The sequence below is a fragment of the Heterobasidion irregulare genome (assembly GCF_000320585.1).
Source record: "Heterobasidion irregulare TC 32-1 unplaced genomic scaffold scaffold_09, whole genome shotgun sequence".
NCBI classification, from domain to species: Eukaryota; Fungi; Basidiomycota; class Agaricomycetes; order Russulales; family Bondarzewiaceae; genus Heterobasidion; species Heterobasidion irregulare.
The window spans coordinates 1,440,403-1,458,302 of NW_009258205.1; the positions used below are offsets into that span (position 1 = coordinate 1,440,403).

At 47.3% G+C, this 17,900-nt stretch overlaps 6 protein-coding genes across 6 annotated transcripts; 4 read left to right on the top strand and 2 right to left on the bottom strand.

Annotated features, from left to right (window-relative positions):
- Positions 1 to 1,339: 1,339 nt before the first annotated feature.
- HETIRDRAFT_164191 (uncharacterized protein) lies at positions 1,340 to 1,761 on the top strand (the record flags this gene model as incomplete). The annotated part of the gene is made up of 3 exons (XM_009551910.1): positions 1,340 to 1,468; positions 1,562 to 1,590; positions 1,641 to 1,761. The coding sequence occupies 3 exons, from the start codon at positions 1,340 to 1,342 to the stop codon at positions 1,759 to 1,761; spliced, it is 279 nt and encodes a 92-aa protein (XP_009550205.1).
- Positions 1,762 to 4,996: 3,235 nt separating this feature from the next.
- HETIRDRAFT_326088 (uncharacterized protein) lies at positions 4,997 to 5,835 on the top strand (the record flags this gene model as incomplete). The annotated part of the gene is made up of 3 exons (XM_009551911.1): positions 4,997 to 5,416; positions 5,482 to 5,587; positions 5,645 to 5,835. Coding segments are annotated over 3 exons (717 nt in total), but the record flags the coding sequence as incomplete, so codon positions are not given.
- Positions 5,836 to 9,412: 3,577 nt separating this feature from the next.
- HETIRDRAFT_67530 (mitogen-activated protein kinase-like protein) lies at positions 9,413 to 10,977 on the bottom strand (the record flags this gene model as incomplete). Its single annotated transcript, XM_009551390.1, has 9 exons — positions 9,413 to 9,444; positions 9,510 to 9,609; positions 9,693 to 9,779; positions 9,835 to 9,992; positions 10,057 to 10,181; positions 10,238 to 10,326; positions 10,374 to 10,469; positions 10,553 to 10,829; positions 10,892 to 10,977. 9 exons carry the CDS (start codon positions 10,975 to 10,977, stop codon positions 9,413 to 9,415), a joined length of 1,050 nt encoding a protein of 349 aa, XP_009549685.1.
- Positions 10,978 to 11,265: 288 nt separating this feature from the next.
- HETIRDRAFT_420985 (uncharacterized protein) lies at positions 11,266 to 13,649 on the top strand (the record flags this gene model as incomplete). The annotated part of the gene is made up of 2 exons (XM_009551912.1): positions 11,266 to 11,374; positions 11,437 to 13,649. 2 exons carry the CDS (start codon positions 11,266 to 11,268, stop codon positions 13,647 to 13,649), a joined length of 2,322 nt encoding a protein of 773 aa, XP_009550207.1.
- A 508-nt stretch (positions 13,650 to 14,157) lies between these two features.
- On the top strand, positions 14,158 to 16,362 carry HETIRDRAFT_388307 (uncharacterized protein; the record flags this gene model as incomplete). Its single annotated transcript, XM_009551913.1, has 8 exons — positions 14,158 to 14,514; positions 14,567 to 14,838; positions 14,900 to 15,393; positions 15,444 to 15,504; positions 15,560 to 15,670; positions 15,721 to 15,899; positions 15,953 to 16,137; positions 16,188 to 16,362. 8 exons carry the CDS (start codon positions 14,158 to 14,160, stop codon positions 16,320 to 16,322), a joined length of 1,794 nt encoding a protein of 597 aa, XP_009550208.1. The 3' UTR covers positions 16,323 to 16,362.
- On the bottom strand, positions 15,106 to 17,713 carry HETIRDRAFT_479408 (uncharacterized protein; the record flags this gene model as incomplete). The annotated part of the gene is made up of 11 exons (XM_009551914.1): positions 15,106 to 15,347; positions 15,458 to 15,504; positions 15,560 to 15,670; positions 15,721 to 15,899; positions 15,953 to 16,137; positions 16,188 to 16,547; positions 16,602 to 16,691; positions 16,740 to 17,007; positions 17,061 to 17,373; positions 17,430 to 17,562; positions 17,620 to 17,713. Coding segments are annotated over 6 exons (1,006 nt in total), but the record flags the coding sequence as incomplete, so codon positions are not given.
- Positions 17,714 to 17,900: the final 187 nt, after the last annotated feature.

Sequence of the window (17,900 nt, forward strand, 5' to 3'; positions counted from 1 at the left end):
ATTTCAGAATGAGCAGTTATCGTAGTTCAGTGGGGTGATGTGATTGGTATCATTATAGAGCCAATGGATCCCCTTGTGCCGGATAGGGCGATTGTTATGATGGAGTTGGTTGTCGATGTGTCTAGTGCTGGGAGGATAGTCTCGGCCTAGGTCTTGCTCTAGAGTGTGTGTAGTAATGCTTTCTTAATGAGGGTCTATTATCCCCACTAAGGAAGGTTATGAGAGAGAGTGTGGTAGCAAGCTAGTGCGAGCAAGGTAGGGGCAGAAGAGTCTATTCTAGTGTTACAAACTGCTCGTTTGGTAACCCCAAGAGTAGGAGGTTCTTCCCTAGGTTACTCGTGGAAGAAGGGTAGAACAATAGTCTCGACTGTACGCGTAGCATAAGAGCCAGAGATGTATTGTGGTATAGTAAGTGAGGATACTGTAGGAAGCCAGTATTGAAGCGAGGGTAGACAGTGTGAGGACTGTCTAAGAACGAAGGAGTACTGTAGGAAGACAGTACTAGAACAAGGAGAATAGACTGAAGATCCTTAGCCTATTCTATGGGCCTTTATACTACTTTAGGAAATAGGGCGTGAGAATACCATATATGTATCCATAGGTATTCTCTAAGTTGTCTCTCTCAATAACGACTACTCTTGTGCTTCTCCGTTTGTCTCCTTCCAGCCAGGAAAGACTAAGAGCTCTATGCCTGGTGTGTAAGTAGTTTGTAAGGCGGCATTCCATACCCACTGCAATATGGCTCGTGTTACTCAACCAACAATAGGTGATCCATTGGGAGTGGATGACCAAGGTTATTATCTGTACCTTATTGTACGCCTCAACCTGTGAGGCCACGTGATGCTTATGATGATCATATCGGAATAGACCGCCATTAAGGCCTGATTGAACACGATCATAACAAGGCCTTGGGTTGGCAACTGAGGTGAAGAATACTCTAAATGACATTAAAGTCAGCTACTCTCGTCCTCTCCAGCCTAAATCTTCTAACTACAACAAACGTCTCTCCACATTTGAGCTCTGTGTTGCTCAAGCAAAGCAGGCACATACCTGCAAGGTTCATTATTGCCTTATCCCTAATAGAAAGGGTGGCTTCTGGTGCAAGCAAGGAGTACCATTCTAGGTGGCAAAAGAAGAATTCATTGATGGAGGAGGGAACTGGGGTCCAAAATATCTCTATGCCTTTATAAATGTGTGGAATCCAGCAGTTGCCATAAGTGTTTGGTGAAATAACAATGTAAAGCTCTTAACAAATGGCAGTGACACCAAGAATATCATATTCCATATAACTGGCTATACTACAAAAAAGCAAAGCAAGAATCACAACATGTTAGCACTCATGGCAAAGGGCCATGCCTTTTATCTAGAGTGGTCAAGCTATCTAGATAGTCTTCAAGATAACCACCAAAAGCTCCTAATTTGCATCTTCTCATTAGTAAACTGGAAACAAAAGCCAGCTAAGCCAATGGTAATATTGTATCCCATGGGCTAGGGTGACATTTACCACGCTTATTTCTATACCAATATTTTCTGGTCATCATTTGTCAGAGCATTGTTTAAGGCTTTCCTAGAGCTCAAGGATATACAGGGGTGAGTATATATCAAACATCTTAGTCTAATTGTTCTCATTGCTTTGATAGAATGACAGACTCTTCTAGGCAATTCAATAGCATTATAAATGAATCAAATAATAAGTACATATATTCTACCAAATCCTTCCATATAAATCTTATAATTATAACTGTAGATATTATGATGTGACATCCAGTGTAGATAAAGACTTGGAAAAATCAGAGAGGCCTCTAAAAGAGAAGGAGATATAGAAATCACATAATGCAGAGGTAAGTCTTTTGATATGTTAATACAAACATTCTCAGCTGATAATTTTCTTTTATGCAAAATAGAAATAATGTGATTACCTTGGATACCAATTTAACTGGGCATCTCTACACAAAGTGTCAAGTAGTTGATTATTAGTGCTGTGGAGACAATTTGGGAGACTTTTATCTTATTTGATTTTTTGTCAATACCTATGATAGTCCAGTAACTCTGCATAAGAGAGCTGAAGCCTCTCCAGTTTCAAATGATCTGTGGCATCTAGGTTGACTACTTAACCAGCATGTACACTATTGACATCAGCATCCTAAACATGAGCAGGTTTTTTGTATTGTATGCAGCATAGGATATAATAATCTGCTAAATTTTCTCAGATGTCCCTTTCCTTGAAACAATGATCTAGAAATCTCTATGCTCTATTGTGCTTGCATGGTGATGCTTTTGAAGCCTTGGTGGAATCTGCAAATAAATCTCAAAGATTCTTATGAAATATGGGAGGCTGTATTTGACCAGCTATGCTCAAATGCAATAAACAAGACCCTGTGAATCATTGATGGTGTTTAGTATTGTCATGAGTGCATGTCTGCTCGCAATCATCAGCAAGCTGTTCTGTCACAAGCACAACATGAGTATACTGCCAATGAAGATAACTTCAGACTTCCAGAAGATTGTCTTGTGCCAGAGGCTTTGCTATTCACTGAGGAAGGTCTTGCAGCTCTGTAGTTAATTTAGGGCACACTATAAGAAGAAAATTACACAAACATAGGAATTAAGCATGCAAGGCTAATAGGTATCTTTGAGCTTAGCAACTCAGAGTTGTGGACTGTGCAGCCAGACAATATCTGTCCTGTGACTGGAGACAATATATGTTAGCTTCTATTGTGAAAGTCCTTTATAGATGCCAATATTAGCTATCAAAATACATTCACTGTCACTCCAATAGCCCAGATCAACAATATCAATGGAAATTCTCTTGAGCCTGGCATTTCTCAGTTAATAATCAGTGTCAGTCAACTGCCAGCTGTCCTTCTTGATTCAGAGCATTCAGAGATTGTCCTTATGCTAATTGCTCCATTCAAACTCAAAACTGATTAGAAACAAGCATATGGCATCATCACCTGGCACCTTGAATAAACACTAGCCAGGAACAATGTACTGCCCTTACATTTGCTGATTCATAATGAGGGTGGAATGGGCAAGTTAAAAGTAATCCAAATAGTAACAGAGTTCTTTGCCCAGTATGGAGTATGACAAAAACTATTGAAAGCAGCCTCTACCGGTGTTGCAGCATCCTTGATTGATGATAAAACAACCCACATCATAAACACAATCTCACAATCTAGTCATGCAGATCTCAGTAATAAGACAAAAGGAAAACTCAGCCAGTTTTGGGCACCATATAAGTATCTTATCCTCAATGAGTGTTCCATGCTGGCAAAAAGTTTCTTAGCACAACTGTCTTATCATATTAGCATTGGAAAGCATAAACCTGGCTAGTCAAATTCTACTCATTCATTCAGAAGGATCAACATGATCTTATGTGGTGACTTCTATCAGTTTCTACCCATTGCTATAGGCCCTTCATAAGTGCTGTACTAGCCCACTAATCCTACTTATGACACTATTGATGCACAAGTAGGCTGCACAATCCATAATGAATTTCAGAATGTTGTGATCTTGAAAGAGCAGATGCAAGTTACTGGTCCTGTTTTGAGGCAGTTTTTATGGAACCTTTGGCATAGATGTGTCAAGCTGATGGACCTTGACATGCTATGTCAACTCATTATTTCAAACCTATTATGCCCTCCAACTAATTTCTTATCCGACCCTTGGAAAGGTATAGCACTTGTGGCCCCTCAGCATGCCATTTATAGGTAGTGGAATGATGCTGCAATTCACAAACACTGCCCCAAAACAAAGGGCAGGTTATTTATCTGCTATGCAGAGGATACACTGAAGGACCAACTGTATTAGCCACTCATGCTTGCTAAAAAGTACGGCATTGCTAGCCATCATGTCAATGGCTAGGGAAGATGTCATGAGCAGTGCAGTGATCTGCCTGAACAAGTTGAGTTAGCTATTGGAATGAAGGTCATGGTGATGACACATATCATGACTGACCCTAATCTAGCAAATGGGGCTAGGGGAGAGATAGTTGGAATTATTCTGTACTCTAATAAGCTGTTAGACTTTTTATTATCTGATCATGCTGTCTATCTTAAGCACTTACCAACTTGCATCTTGGTCAAAATGCAAAGGACCCAGATAACCCAACCCAAAGGATTGGGCAAGTTGGTTATTCCTATTGAACCTATTGCTCAAATATTTCAGATCAAGATATCAATGCCAGCTAGTAGCAAGGTCATTACCCATTGTATGTGGCACCATCAGTTTCCAATGGCAGCTACATATGCCTTTACAGATTACCAGTTGCAAGGCTAGACAATCTGGTATATTATCGTAGATATAGTATTACTACCATTGGGGAAGTTGAGCCTCTTCAACTTATATGTTGCCTTGTCAAGGAGCTCTGGCCATAAGACAATACGCCTTCTTTATGATTTTGATGATAAGACCTTTTTTGCCTCTTATAGTGCCCCATTGATTAATGAGGATGACAGGCTTGCCAAACTTGACAAGGATAATGTAGTGCTGTGAAACAAGATTGTTGGACATTTGTAGACAGTTAAGTACATACAAACATTTGAATTTTCTACTATAGTCATATAGAGGAAGAGAAATACAGTGACTTGCATGTGATGATGCAACTTGACAATTGACAACTTATAGCGACTTCCAAAATTATGCGGAATTGCAAGTTTTCGTGCACAAGGTTGCCACAGGGTTTGGAATCAGCCAAGCAGGACCTTAGATACCTGCTCTGCGCCAGTTGTTACGACGGTGTCCTACTACTCTTATGCCTCCACACTCCGTACCATACTCTCTTAAAGCTCATATTCTAATCCTATTTCATCTATACAAGCTGCCAGTTCAGCACATATGTGACCACCTTGGCATCAAAAAGAGCTGTGTGTATTAGCCACTGAAGTTGGAGCAAAAATATGGAGTACCATGGAATCCTTATGCCTGTCGACATAGTTACAATCGTGTCATGTCCTATATGCATCTCAACTTCCTCCATACCTTTCTTTAGCAGAACCCATGTGCTTATCTTGATGAGATGCAGGATGCACTCCAAAAGGAGTTTGGTCTTGAGACCTCCACTACTACTCTTCTTGCTGTTGTGCGAGCCCTTGATTACACCAACAAACATGTTTCAAAGTGTGCTCTCGAGCGTGATGACTCTCAGTGTGCTGTATTTTGGTATGTGATTGGGAAAATTGCACCTGATCCAAATATGTTGGTCTTTCTCGATGAGGCCTCAAAGAATGAGAAAACACCTGGACAGTTGAAGGGGTGGTTGTTGAGAGGTACAAGGGTCTATCAGAGGTGGTGCTTTATCCATGGAAAGTGGTACTCTATCCTGCCTGCCATCACTCTCAATGGAATCGTGGCTCGAGAGATTGTTGATGGTTTAGTTACCACTAAGCAGTTCTGTGATTTTTTGCGCTATTATGTTGTATGTACCTTCCATTTTCTAATCCAGTTTTCCTTTGCTAACCATTCTGGTCTTGTTTCTTATAGATTCCACTTACAAATCCATACCCTGGTCCTCGCAGCTGTATCGTACTTGATAATTGTTCAATTCACCACTCAGAAGAGGTTCGGAAAATTATTGAAGATGAAGCAGGTATGTTCCTCTCTAGTAATATATGCCGCACCTATTGATGTACTGTATATCTTACAGAGTGCAAAATGATCTTCCTCCCATCCTATTCCCCCGACTATAATCCTATCAAACTCGCCTTCTCTGCTATCAAAGCCTATCTCTGCTGCCATTATGAGGATAGCTGTCTAATGACAATCCATGATGCATGTGATAGCATCGGACCGTGGAAGGCACTAGAGTGGTTTAGAATATGTGGTTATTATAGCTAGATATTGTGTGGTATCATACAAAGATTTTCATATGTATGAGTGGATGAGTGATGCAGCTAATAAGCTTTTGAATTATTGGATGATGCATCTATTCCTTCCCGATATTGCTTATCAGACCACCCCACCATCTTCGTGCATACTGCCTTGATAATTTTATCCAAACAACCCCTATATTTATCACTTTATTATGGTCGACAATCCTACATCAAATTCAAGTAGCCCTGCTCATTCCTCTGCTCCAGAACCCATCAATGTCACCGCTGTTGTTGAAATGACATACTGGAAGCATGTTCCTTCTGCTTCTGGAAAGGGCAAAGGCAGAGAGGTAAAGGATAGGCAGAAGAGGAAGTACTTTGAGTTGGAGGTGACTCAAAGACATGATAGTTAGGTTGAATTTGCAAAGCAAGTTCTTGCATGCCATGGCAAAACAAGGTATGAGGTTCCATCTAGAAAGCCTTTTAGCATGAAGATACTGGCTCCACCGGAAAAGAGTTAAAGGTATGCTTACAATTTCTAGTCAAGTCTGGCCTTGCAGTTGATGGCAGCATGATTTTGCTAGTGCAAAAAATGCCTTGGACGTGGATAGTGAAGAAGAATGGAATAAAGTAGTAAAGCGGCTTGAGGAGCATCAGCCCAGTGAAATAATTGTGTTTGTTGACATGAAAGTGGTGAAGAAAGTCTGCAAGCTAGTAAAGCATCATGGTGGGTGGGCTCGTACAGAAGATGGAGATGAAGCGAGTAGGTCAGATGGTCAAGAAGTAGACCAGGCATGCTCAGTATGTGCTTCTCGTACAAGCCATAGTTAAATTGGTTACTTACTGACTATGAAACCCTGTGAAGGACAACGAAGACGCTCTAGCCAGAGCATCTGAACGTGAGCGCATGGCACCATTCTTCCTGTATAGGCTAGATAGCAAGCGGTCAGATGGGAATGGAGGGCTTGTTTTTGTTCCATCGAAATCCAATCTCCAAGGCAATCCTTATTGCTTGAGTACCGCACAGATATCACAATGGATTGATGGTCTTGTAAGTACAATTTGTGATGAGGATAATAATTTGTACCTAACCTGAACCAGTACGATGGCAAATGCACGATTGATGCACCTCCCAATGACAACTCAGGTCTATTCAATCCAGCATTTTGAGAGGTTTTGCTCCACCCTGAGCACAAGGCTATCATGGCCACTGTCAATAATACTGGACCTTCACAAACAAGTACCGACCTTGCTCAGATCTCTAATATCCTATCACTTGTCCTTGCTCACATCCCTGTTGCTAGCACTTCATCTTCAAACTCTTTCTCTCATCCATCAGCTGCCCTTGTACAGTCCAGCAATAGCAATGTCATAGAGCACGCACCAGTTTGTACTCCACCACACCAAACAATCTCCCTTCCTTTGGGCTCTCTTATCCATTTAACTCCCACAAAGCTGCCATGGTTCCTTGCCCATGCCGAGAACAACCTAGGTGTCAAAAATGCGGTCCTCTTGCAGTCACAGATGAGCAGCAAGGGATATGGTCCAGATATCCTACAATACATCCCAGACGACAAGCTTCGAGAGCTAAGGATCAGTGATGGTGATGTTATTCGATTAAAGTGCGGTGTGGCTGACTAGTGGAATAGTCCTGATGCAAATGACCCAAGGTTGAAGTAGAGGCCACTGCTAAATGTAACACACAGAGGAAGGTGCGCTTTGAGCGTGTATGGAATGATGGTCGCAAAATGTTCTATGGTCCTTGGATCCAAGCAGCTGACTTCAATGAGCAAGTGTCCTGTGATTATGAGGACTATTTCTATTGTGAAGCGGCAGAGAGCATGATGAAAATACCAGCGGGATTTGTTGCAGAGGAGGAAGCCAGAGAAGATGAGGAAACAGATATGTTTGAGCTGTTATGAGTACCTTACTTTTCTTCCTCTTTGGCCTACCGCCTACCCTTCATCTTGCCTATGTCTGCCTATGTTCCTTGATCTGCTTCGTGATAACCTACAAACAACTATTCATAACCATAACCAGGCTCAGGCTGCATCCCCACTCACTCAAAAATATTCTTAGTTCATTTTTCTTATATATATAGTCTTATTACTGTAAAAACAACTTTGCTCAACTAAAGTGAAGTGGCTCGGCTTCGGTTGAGCTGTGCTACAAGATGAGTATCTGAGGTCCTGCTCGGCTGATTCCGAACCCTGTGGCAACCTCGCGTGCGAAAACTTGTGATTCCACATAATTTCAGAAGTTGCTGTAATAATGTTTTTTTTTCAAGTGTGTGTAATTTAACAAGTTTGACAAGCTTTGTTATGTGGTGTTTGTTCTATTGGTTTGGGTGCTTAATTACAAGGGTATGATAACCCTTGACAAGCAAGGGAATGACAAGCAAGGGAATAAGCCAGCTCTTAACACTGAGCCTCTGCTACTAACTACTTATTGATCTTAAATCTAGTCTATCACTTCTTTCTTTGTATACAATAGTTTAACAATCTTGGCATAGAAGAAAATCCAAAGCCCAAACATTATTTTAGTATGTTTATGAGTAGCATGAGAAAAAGACTCTCTCTATAAGAAGTGCAAGCTCTCCCAAACTATTAGTAGAAGTTGGCAAAGTATATGGTTTTTTGTTAAATGTAGCCTAGCCAATACTACTTATAAAGAACATATCTATACCTGCTCCTTCAATATCTAAGTTAGAATATTAGTAGAAAAATTAAGGGTAGTGAGAATAAGGAGGATAATTCTCTTTTATATTAAAAGGTATATTTATATCTTTTTAATCTCTATATGGCTTGTGGAAAAGATCATCCTAAAGCATTTCCTATTATTTCTTGTATAATATATAACTTTTGTGCTCTCCTAGCAACATCAGTATTTGTCAAATGTCTGTTTTTAAAGTTGTATCATGCTTTACTAACACATACTCTTCTTTGAAGACTACAACTATTTCACAGCTAATACTTGCAAAGTGCTGGCTACAAGCAGGGCTCCTGGTCCCTTACTCTATTAATTATTTGAACTATTTAATCCTGTTACTTACCTTTTACTTATTCTTTATACACCACATACTTTTTACTTACTGAGAGATAGTACAAGTAAACCAAAAGGTTAAAGCCTTACTTTGCATATTTTAACTAGAGAAGTAGCGCGCTAAGGTGAACAAAAGCAAGAACAAGGTACTAGAGCAAAGGTTTGGTATGCCTTTTAATAGCACATTAGCCTAGACCTAGTGGTCCTAAGAAAGGCCCCTAAAATTCCCTTTTAAACAGCTCATTACTAAACAGCTCCCTAGTATATCCCAACTTTCCAAGCTATACACAAGTTAGGAAAAAAATTGTGTATCTTCAAGAGGTCAGGAAAACTCAGTTGAAGCTTATATCTAATATGCTTTAATATATTAAAACAGAATTTCTTAAACAGCCCACTCTTAATATAATATACCAGACTCCAGGCTCTTGTCATTGCTTGCACAAGTAGTTTTCAAAAACTTGCTCCTCTGACAAGGAACAAATACTGATCAGGTATACATCAAACAGTGTACAATATATGACAATAACATTAATTAGCAGTTTTCATTGTTTCAGTTCCCCTCAAGAGTGTGTGATTTCTTTGTATATCAAGACTACAGAACAGTGGGATCAATTGCTAGACACAGCAACATGTTCACACAACATGACATGTGCTTACCTTTCAGTTCTTCTTTCCCTAGAGGTTCGGCACTGTCGAAGTCGAAGAAGGAAGGGTCAAGCGGGTCTGCGATAGGCTCATCATCTGGGTCATGGTATGACTATACCAATGCGTTCAAGGGCGTTCGTGGGAGGTAGTTCAGTCGTTGCGCGTGAGGGGTAGAGGAGAGGCCGGTGAACGTACTTCGAGGTATGGATGCTTCAGGGCTTCTGAAACGTCGATGCGCTTCTTCGGACTGAATGTGAGGCATTTCTCCATCAAGTCGATGGCCTGTAGAGTTCACGTGAGCTTGGAACAAGTCTACAAACAGCGAGCTTGGACGCACGAGGGGGTTCGCTTCCGGGAAAAGCTGGCTGAACGGTTTCTGCTTGCGGAAGGGCAGGGCGCGGAGGTATTCTCTCGATCGCTGCGAGGTGATCGCGTAGAAGTCGTCAATCGAGGGTGTGCCCAGGATATCGAGGATAATGGACAGCTGATGGTGATCTCGTGTCGTAAAACACGCGTCAAGACGGCGAGCGAGAGACGTGGTGCGCGAGCCGCAACTCACAATCTCGACCCGGAAAGAGCGGCTTTCCGCTGAGCATCTCTGCAAGCACGCAGCCGACGCTCCAGATATCGATTGCGCGGGTATATTCTTTGAAGGTGAGCATGACCTCTGGGGCACGGTACCATCTAGATCACGGATGAGGCGGGGAGGATCAAGCATCGCCGCACCACAGCACACGCACCGCGTCGCGACGTATTCCGTAAGGAAGTTGCTGCTGTCGTCGACGTCTGGGGGCGGACGCGCCGATCGGGCGAGCCCAAAGTCGCATAGCTCGGGAGAGATCAGATAGAAGCCTCACGAAGCGAAGTCACGCTCACCTTGAGGTCGCAGTTTGCGTTGAGCAGGAGGTTTGAGGGTTTGAGATCGCGGTGGAGGACATCGGCCGAGTGAAGGGCCTTGAGTGCGCGCAGAGTCTGGGGGGCGAGCAGATCGGAGAGGGCACAGTTGATAGCGAGCGTCCGGAGCGGATGGAGAGCGAGGGGGGAAGGGGACGAACCTGATAGATGAAGTACTGACAATGATCGTCGCTGAGTGTCTGTGTGCGGATGACGCGATGGAGGTCGGTCTCCATGAGCTCCTGGACGAGATAGACCTCCCTGAACTCTGCGAGGCTCGGGGGCTGGAGGATGTCGAGGATGGAGATGATGTTCTCGTGGTGGAAGTGGCGGAGAAGCTTGATCTCGCGGAGGGTGCGGAGACAGAACATGGAGTGGTCGAAGGGGGTGATTCGCTTTATGGCGACCTTGCGCTGGGAGGGGACGTGGAGCGCGGAGCTGGAGGGAAGCATGTGCACGGGTAAGAGAAGGAGGAGGAGGAGGAGGCTGGAGCGACTGACCAGACGACGCCATACGCGCCCTCGCCAATTGTGTCGATGAGCTGGTAGTTGTGGCCGACGACGAAGCTTGCGGTGCGTTGATCCATGGCGACGTCGGAGGGCAGGACGACGACGGCCCCCAACGTCGCCCGGACGGGCGTCGGCCCGATCGATCTGGGACGCGCCGGGGGTCACGTGTGTGCCACGGGACGAAGAGCTAAGCGCCCAAGCGACGCAAGCCACCTCGTCCAGCCCTCTCCTCTTCGGGCTTCCTCTTCCCGCCCCGACCGTTCAAAAACAGCTCCCAAAGCCGCATTTCTTGTCTCACATCCAGCACACTCCCCGTCTCAATTCCCCTCTTTTTTTCCTTTCGTGTTGTTTCCTCGCCGTCAGCCATGCCCGTCGCAGATAAGAGCACCGACAACGACCTGTCCGAACGGGAACATGACCGTGACAGAGATAGAGAGCGCGAAAAGGGCCCCAAGTCAAAGGGCTCCTCAAAGCGTGCGCCCTTTCCATCCTACTCTCTCCTCGTCCTAGTCGTTGATCTACACCCGCCCTCCCAGCCAAGGACCTCTCCCATGTCCCGTGCAAATTTTTCAGAGTCGGCTCCTGCACCGCCGGCTCTTCCTGTCCCTTCTCGCACTCCATCCTCGAGCCAGGGCAGCAGAAGGATGTCTGTGCCTGGTTCGTAAAGGGAAATTGCAAGTTCGGCCACAAATGTGCTCTCGCTCATATCCTCCCCGGCCAGAGCATGGCCATGGATCGTAAGAACAAGAAGGCTGCCCAGGCGGCTGCTAACTCGTCAGGTACCGCCGCCCGCGAGGGAGGTGCAAAACCTACAAAGCCTCAGAAACTCTCCCAGAACGGCACTTCCACCGCCCCCGGCGCTAACGGCCAACGTAATTCCCTTCTCTCAGGCTCGACCGCACCGACGCGTATCCTCCAGGGTTCCACCGCCCGTCCACCCATTCCCATGTCATTAAAATCGGCCGTCTCCCCTTCTGCACCCGCCCCTCCCCTCAAGGATACGGACTTCGCCTCCTTTGGCCTTCCTGACGAAACAAATAAACTTCCCTCCGCTCCTGCCTCACGCAAGTCCACTATTCAGTCTCCCATCATCGAAAAGCAACCTCCCCTTGCCGCCGAAGACTCACCTCACGGTGAAAAGGGCTTGGAAGACGAATCTGGCAGCACGTCGAAATCATCACCTTCGCCCTTGCCCTTCAGCATGCCTTCTGCACCACGTCGAAACCACGGACCATCCAACTCCGTCGATTTGGGTCCCATCGGCTCCCCTTCACGCTCTGTGTCGTCCCTTAGTCACCCTCCGCTTGAAGGCCTCTCTCCTGGCACATCTCCCGCACAGAATCCTACGTATCTTTCCACTTCTCCGTTCTCCGCACCTGGAACACAGACTTTGTTCTTTGGCGGCGAGTCTTCTGAGGACTTCAGAGCTCGCTCGGGTTTGGCAGCGTCTCTCGGTGCCGTGCGTACGTGGCGGACAGATCTCGGGCATATGCATCCCAGCAACCGTAATAGGCAAGAATCACTAGCTGGAGAGATCGTGGTCGAAGATGAGGATCTGGAGGATTTCATTCCCGGCTCGCTGACGGATCTGCTGACGCCGGAGGAACGGTCGAGAAGGTATTCCCGAACGAACGCGACGAACCCCGTGGCTTCGGGAGGCTTGACCCCAAACAGAGATGGCTGGGGCGCCGGAGCGCGTCCGAGCGTTGAAACGCACCATCACCGGTACTCGCGCTCTGTCCCTGCTCCCTCCCTCCTCGGCGACATCAAGTCAATTTGGGCGGACAACGGCCAGGTGCCGGTCGGGTCGCCGCGGGGCGCCGACCTCAGTGTGAACGGGGGCGGACTGGGCAGTGGAACTCCCAGCTCATTCAAGTCCAACTCTGGCTTCGGTGGCCGCTCTCTCGCAGACGACCACATCTCCAGCTTCCTCTCCCCCTCCAACGCGTCTGCCGCGTTCCTGCCCGGCCTGCACCACCACTACCTCAACTCCAAGAGCTCACTGCAGCGCCCGTCCGTGGGCAGCCTGCGCCCGGGCGCGTACACGCCCACGAACGCGCCCGCGGGCGGGAACGCTGCCAATCTACTCGCGCGTTTGAACGAACCCCTCTCGTCCCACACTGGCGGGCAGCGCCAGCAGTTTGACGGCGCGCAGCCCGAGTCGTTCGGCGGACAGCCTTTCCAGCTGGGCAGGCCCATACCTGGAGGCAGCGAGTTCGCGCAGAACGCGGAGCGCAAGGCTCTCTCCCCGTCCGCCCGCGCGCTTCAATCGCACGCGCCAGGCCAGAGTCTTCCACAGGGCCTCGCTGCAGGCTACTCGCGCATCCACGCTTTGCCCCCACCCCCACTCATATCCTCCCCGTCCAACTCAGGCACCTTCGCCTCTCCACAGGCCGCCGCCTTCGCTCCAGGCACCAGCATCCCAGGCACCGGGAATGCCTTCAGCGATTGGCTTGGTATGTCCCCTGGGAACTCCAACATTTCGGAGCACCTCCGTAGCAGTGGTCAACAAGGACCTCCCCCTGGACTCGAGGGAATGCTTCCGAGGATTCCCTATTCGAACCCCATGCCGCCGCGGACGCCGCTATCACAGGGTTCCCCCGCAACGCCTGCTGCGCCTTCTGGCCCAACGACACGCACGCCGAGCGGCCGGGGATGGGCCCACGTTGGTACTCCTCTCAGTCCGCTTAGTAGACCAGTCCTCACGGGAGACGACGACGATCTGTTCAGCATGGACGGGGAACCATAAGCTTCTTCGGTGCGACCGGCGCAGTCGATGTAAGTAGCCGGGAAAATGGGTGTTTGATGGACAGGTGTTGTGTTAATGGGGTCGTCGGGCGGGTGGACCTCCGCGCCTACGTTCACGTCAGCGTCGGGGAATCGCACTGTATCACAATACCCAGCCGGCCGTTTGCGCTGTTGCGGGATGTTCTGTTTGCCATACACACTTACCTCCGACCTTTGCATGGAGTACATGTAGTGCGTCGTACGATGCTGTTCTTTGTTGGTATAATCATCTGTATCAGTATATAGTACATAGCCAGCAACGATTCTTTACGCCTATGGTTTCTATTTTGCTTTGTCTCCCGTCATCACTTCATTTTATTTTCTTTCATACTCCAAAAATTACAATCTACTTATTTTTGCAATCACGTGTGAACGGAAGCTTTGAAGCTTTTGAAGTGTGCTCTCGATCTGGACTTGTGAATTTCCGGCGTTGTGTCCTCTGCCGGTGCTTGAACGACCACTACGCAACCATGCCTCCTCCCTCCTCCCTCTCTCAACCCTCCAAACGCCGAAAAACATCAGAAGATGACACACTGACCGCTCTCCGCGCGCTGGAAACCAAGGTCACCGATGCCGCGTCCTCCAACTCGTCTTTAAACCCCCTCGCCGACCTTCTAGAGCTCACTGTCAGCTATGAGGATCCACAGCTCACCCTGAAAGGGATCTACGCGATGTACCGCGTCTTCGTCATTCTGATCGACAGCGGGAGGCTCGGACCACATAGCGATGAGGAGGCCAAGGTCGTGCGCGAGTGGATCTCGGACAAGCTGTCGGAATTCAGTGACTTTCTGTTCGGCCTTTTGAAGGACGAGGAGATGACGTTGCGGGTGTGTTTCATCCCTTCACCAGACTTTGTGCCGCCTCTCATAATGTCCACAGACATCGTCACTGCAAATCCTATTCGCCTTACTGAAACACTTGTCGAGCTCATTAAGCAAGTCGTCTGCCCAGCTCCAGTTCCATGTCCCTTTCTTCAAAAAAATCGTACAGGGCCTTCTCTTGTGCCCGTCATCCTCTCGGCCAAAGGCTACGGGAAGCAATGCGAGCAATGCGAGTAATAAGATCCTAGACGCGCAAGTCAGAGACCTGCTCATGGGGACATGGTTTAACGTATATGACGACGTGCGATGGTTCTTCTTACGAGAGGCTCAGTATGTGATCATCTCGTCTTACCCCTCTTCTTGTTTTTACCTTCTCCCTCTCGGCGTTCAGTCCTATCCTTTTGGCCAACCCTCCTCAAAAACATCCCCATGTTCGCGAGAACGTACTTACCATCCTCGAAAACCTTAAATCTTTCCCCACCCAGCCATCGGACCTCAAAGCCTGGTGGGTGACCGAGCTCGGTGCCAAACCTCAAAAATCCATAGGCGCAACAGCAGCCGAGGATGAGTCTGACGAAGAACCTGATGCAGATGACTGGCGCGCGTTTTTCAACGAGCCCGACACGTCTTCCAAGTCCTCTGCAAAATCGACCATACCTTCGGTTCGCCTAAGCAAACTCACTGTTCACCAATCCCTCCATTCGCTTCCTTCGCATCGTGCGGTGTTCACCCGTCTATGGCTCACGCTGCTGCCCCAGCTCTCTGATGGTGACTCTGAGAGCACGCTATCTATAAGAGCGTTGAACACGATGCACCGGGGAGTCATGCCGCATCTTACTCGAGCCATCATGTTGATGGACTGGGTGGGCGCGTGTGTGGATTACGGTGAGTGATCCGAACATCCCCATATGCCTGAAATAGACCTCGGTTCGCAGGAGGGGTTGCCGGTCTTCTTGCTTTGAATACCTTGTTCATTCTGATGCAGGAGTATAATTTGTGAGTGCTGCTCGGGCAGTTTCGAAGACTTATACTTAACATCGTGGTTCCGTAGGGATTATCCATCGTTTTACACCCGCTTGTACGCCTTCTTGGATCGTGATGTCCTCCATCTCAAACACAGAGCCCGCTTCTTCCGATTGGCAGACCTTTTCTTGAGTTCATCGTAAGCTCCTTATGTAAATCCTCTCGAATCAAACTTAGGATTTCTTTCAGACATCTTCCTGCTACACTTTTAGCCTCGTTTGTCAAGCGCCTATCCCGCCTTTCCTTGAACGCCCCACCATCTAGCATCGTCATGATGGTCCCTTTCACTTACAACGTACTGAAACGCCATCCTGCTCTCATGGTCATGATCCACCGTGACGAGGACGAGGGCTCCGAATCCACAGAAGGTTCGCTGTATCTGCAAAAAAAAATCATAGAAAACAATTGACCCTTCGTATAGACCCTTTCTTACCCGATGAATCCAATCCCAACCTGACCAACGCCCTCGATTCGTCTCTGTGGGAGCTTTACTCCCACAAGCGTCATTATCACTCTGGAGTGTCGACATTGGCCTGCATTTTCGAAGAAGCATTCACCAAGCCCAACTACCCACTCGAAGACTTCCTAGACCATACTTACAGCACGGTAGGCACCCACGCCTCATTCCTGGTGCTCGAATCTTACCAGGTATTTAGCTTTTCGAAGCAGAAACCAAACGTCGTGTAAAGAAAGAGCCAGCCATGGCTTTGGAATTGCGCGGAGATACGTTTGGCAGTTTGGACTCGGCTGCAGCGACAGACGCCATAGCATCTCTATGGACATTCTCGTAGACCGCTTGTATCAACAATCAAAAGCACCTTAGGCCCATCCATTAATCGATACAACATGGACTCTGTGGAAACACGACCGGGAAAAAGCTACATATTGTGCTAAATAACAGTGACTTCTTACACTTCTTCGTCGTCCTCGTCTCCCGAGACCTCTGCGTTTTCGCGACTGGCTTTGGCCATGAGCTGAGCGAGATCTTGCTCCTCAGTTTCGGAGACAGCTTTTGGCTGCAGAAAAAATAAGTCTCAATGACAATAGACACATAGAACCCTGACACGAACCTTCATCTTCACAATGAGTGCACCGCCATCCTCTTCAATTGAATTTTGAATGGACTCGATCGCGCGCTCCAGACGCTCAACGGCACCGAACTATGAACCTCTTAGATCATGCACAATCCCAAACAGGGAGAGACACACCTTGTCCGTTGCGTTCGTGCTCAGGACATATAGTGGCGGAGCGACTAACTTCGCTTTGATAGGCACTGCCTCAGTGCTCACCTTCTCTCCTGCCCTCAGCGCTTTCTTGATTGCATCTATCCCAGCAGGAGTGTAGCACGTCAATTCGATATCCGCGCGCAGCTTGATAGGCTGGGGTGTCAATCGGCGGGCGATGGTGTGCATCAGGAGGGCGTAGGTGGGCGGAGGAATGGTCTGACCAAGAGTCGCAAACACCGTCTCTGGTTCGCTACATCGTAACCTTGTCAGCACTATGAGAATGTAAAGGTAAAAGGAACTCACGTCAAAGCCAATTTGAATGCCTCATATGGATGACCATACTTGCGTCCCAGCGGCCATGCAATCTGGTCGTACAACTTTTCTAACCGCTCTTCTTCACTTGACCCAACTGCAGAGACCGCCACCTCAGACCCCGCATCCTGTGCTTCTTTTGTAGCGATCTCCGCCCCTTCTGTGGCCTCGTCCGCATCGACAGATGGTAGCCGCGATGCAACGTGCCGCATGATAGACGCGACGGTCTTCGCCTTCATATAGCGCTCCTCACATTTAATGATATCTTCTGGTGAGACGCGGCGCTTTGACAAATCGATGTAGCCTGTTGTGAGTTTTCGCTGATGAGCGATAAACCAAAACATCATTCACAGAACGTACCCTTCTCCTTATCCACACGCAAAACAACCACAACTTCATTCCTGCCAACGCGGATGAGTTTCTGAATCGACCTTATACGACGACGGGAGAGCTCGGAAAGTAGGATCATTCCCTCGATGTTATCGTACTCCAACTATGTGCAGCCAAATAAAATCAGACAGTGTGTGATGCAGATCTATTGACGACTGACTAGCTTGACATAAGCCCCCATTTCCGCAATTTGACGGACTTGAACCATGAGAAGTTCGTCGACCTCAGGATACTTGTTTTCGTAGTACCGCATGATGGGCGAAGAGTGACAGTGACGAGATAGAAAGGAAGGACGGACTACAGAGTGAAGACGATAACTTGATTACATCATCCGTACGGTTTACTCGAAGTTCAGAACGTTCAAGTTGAACATATTTTCGAAAGAAAACTTGCAGCCTTCTTGCACTGTGCCAGGTTGCCCGAGTGTTACTACCAACGTCA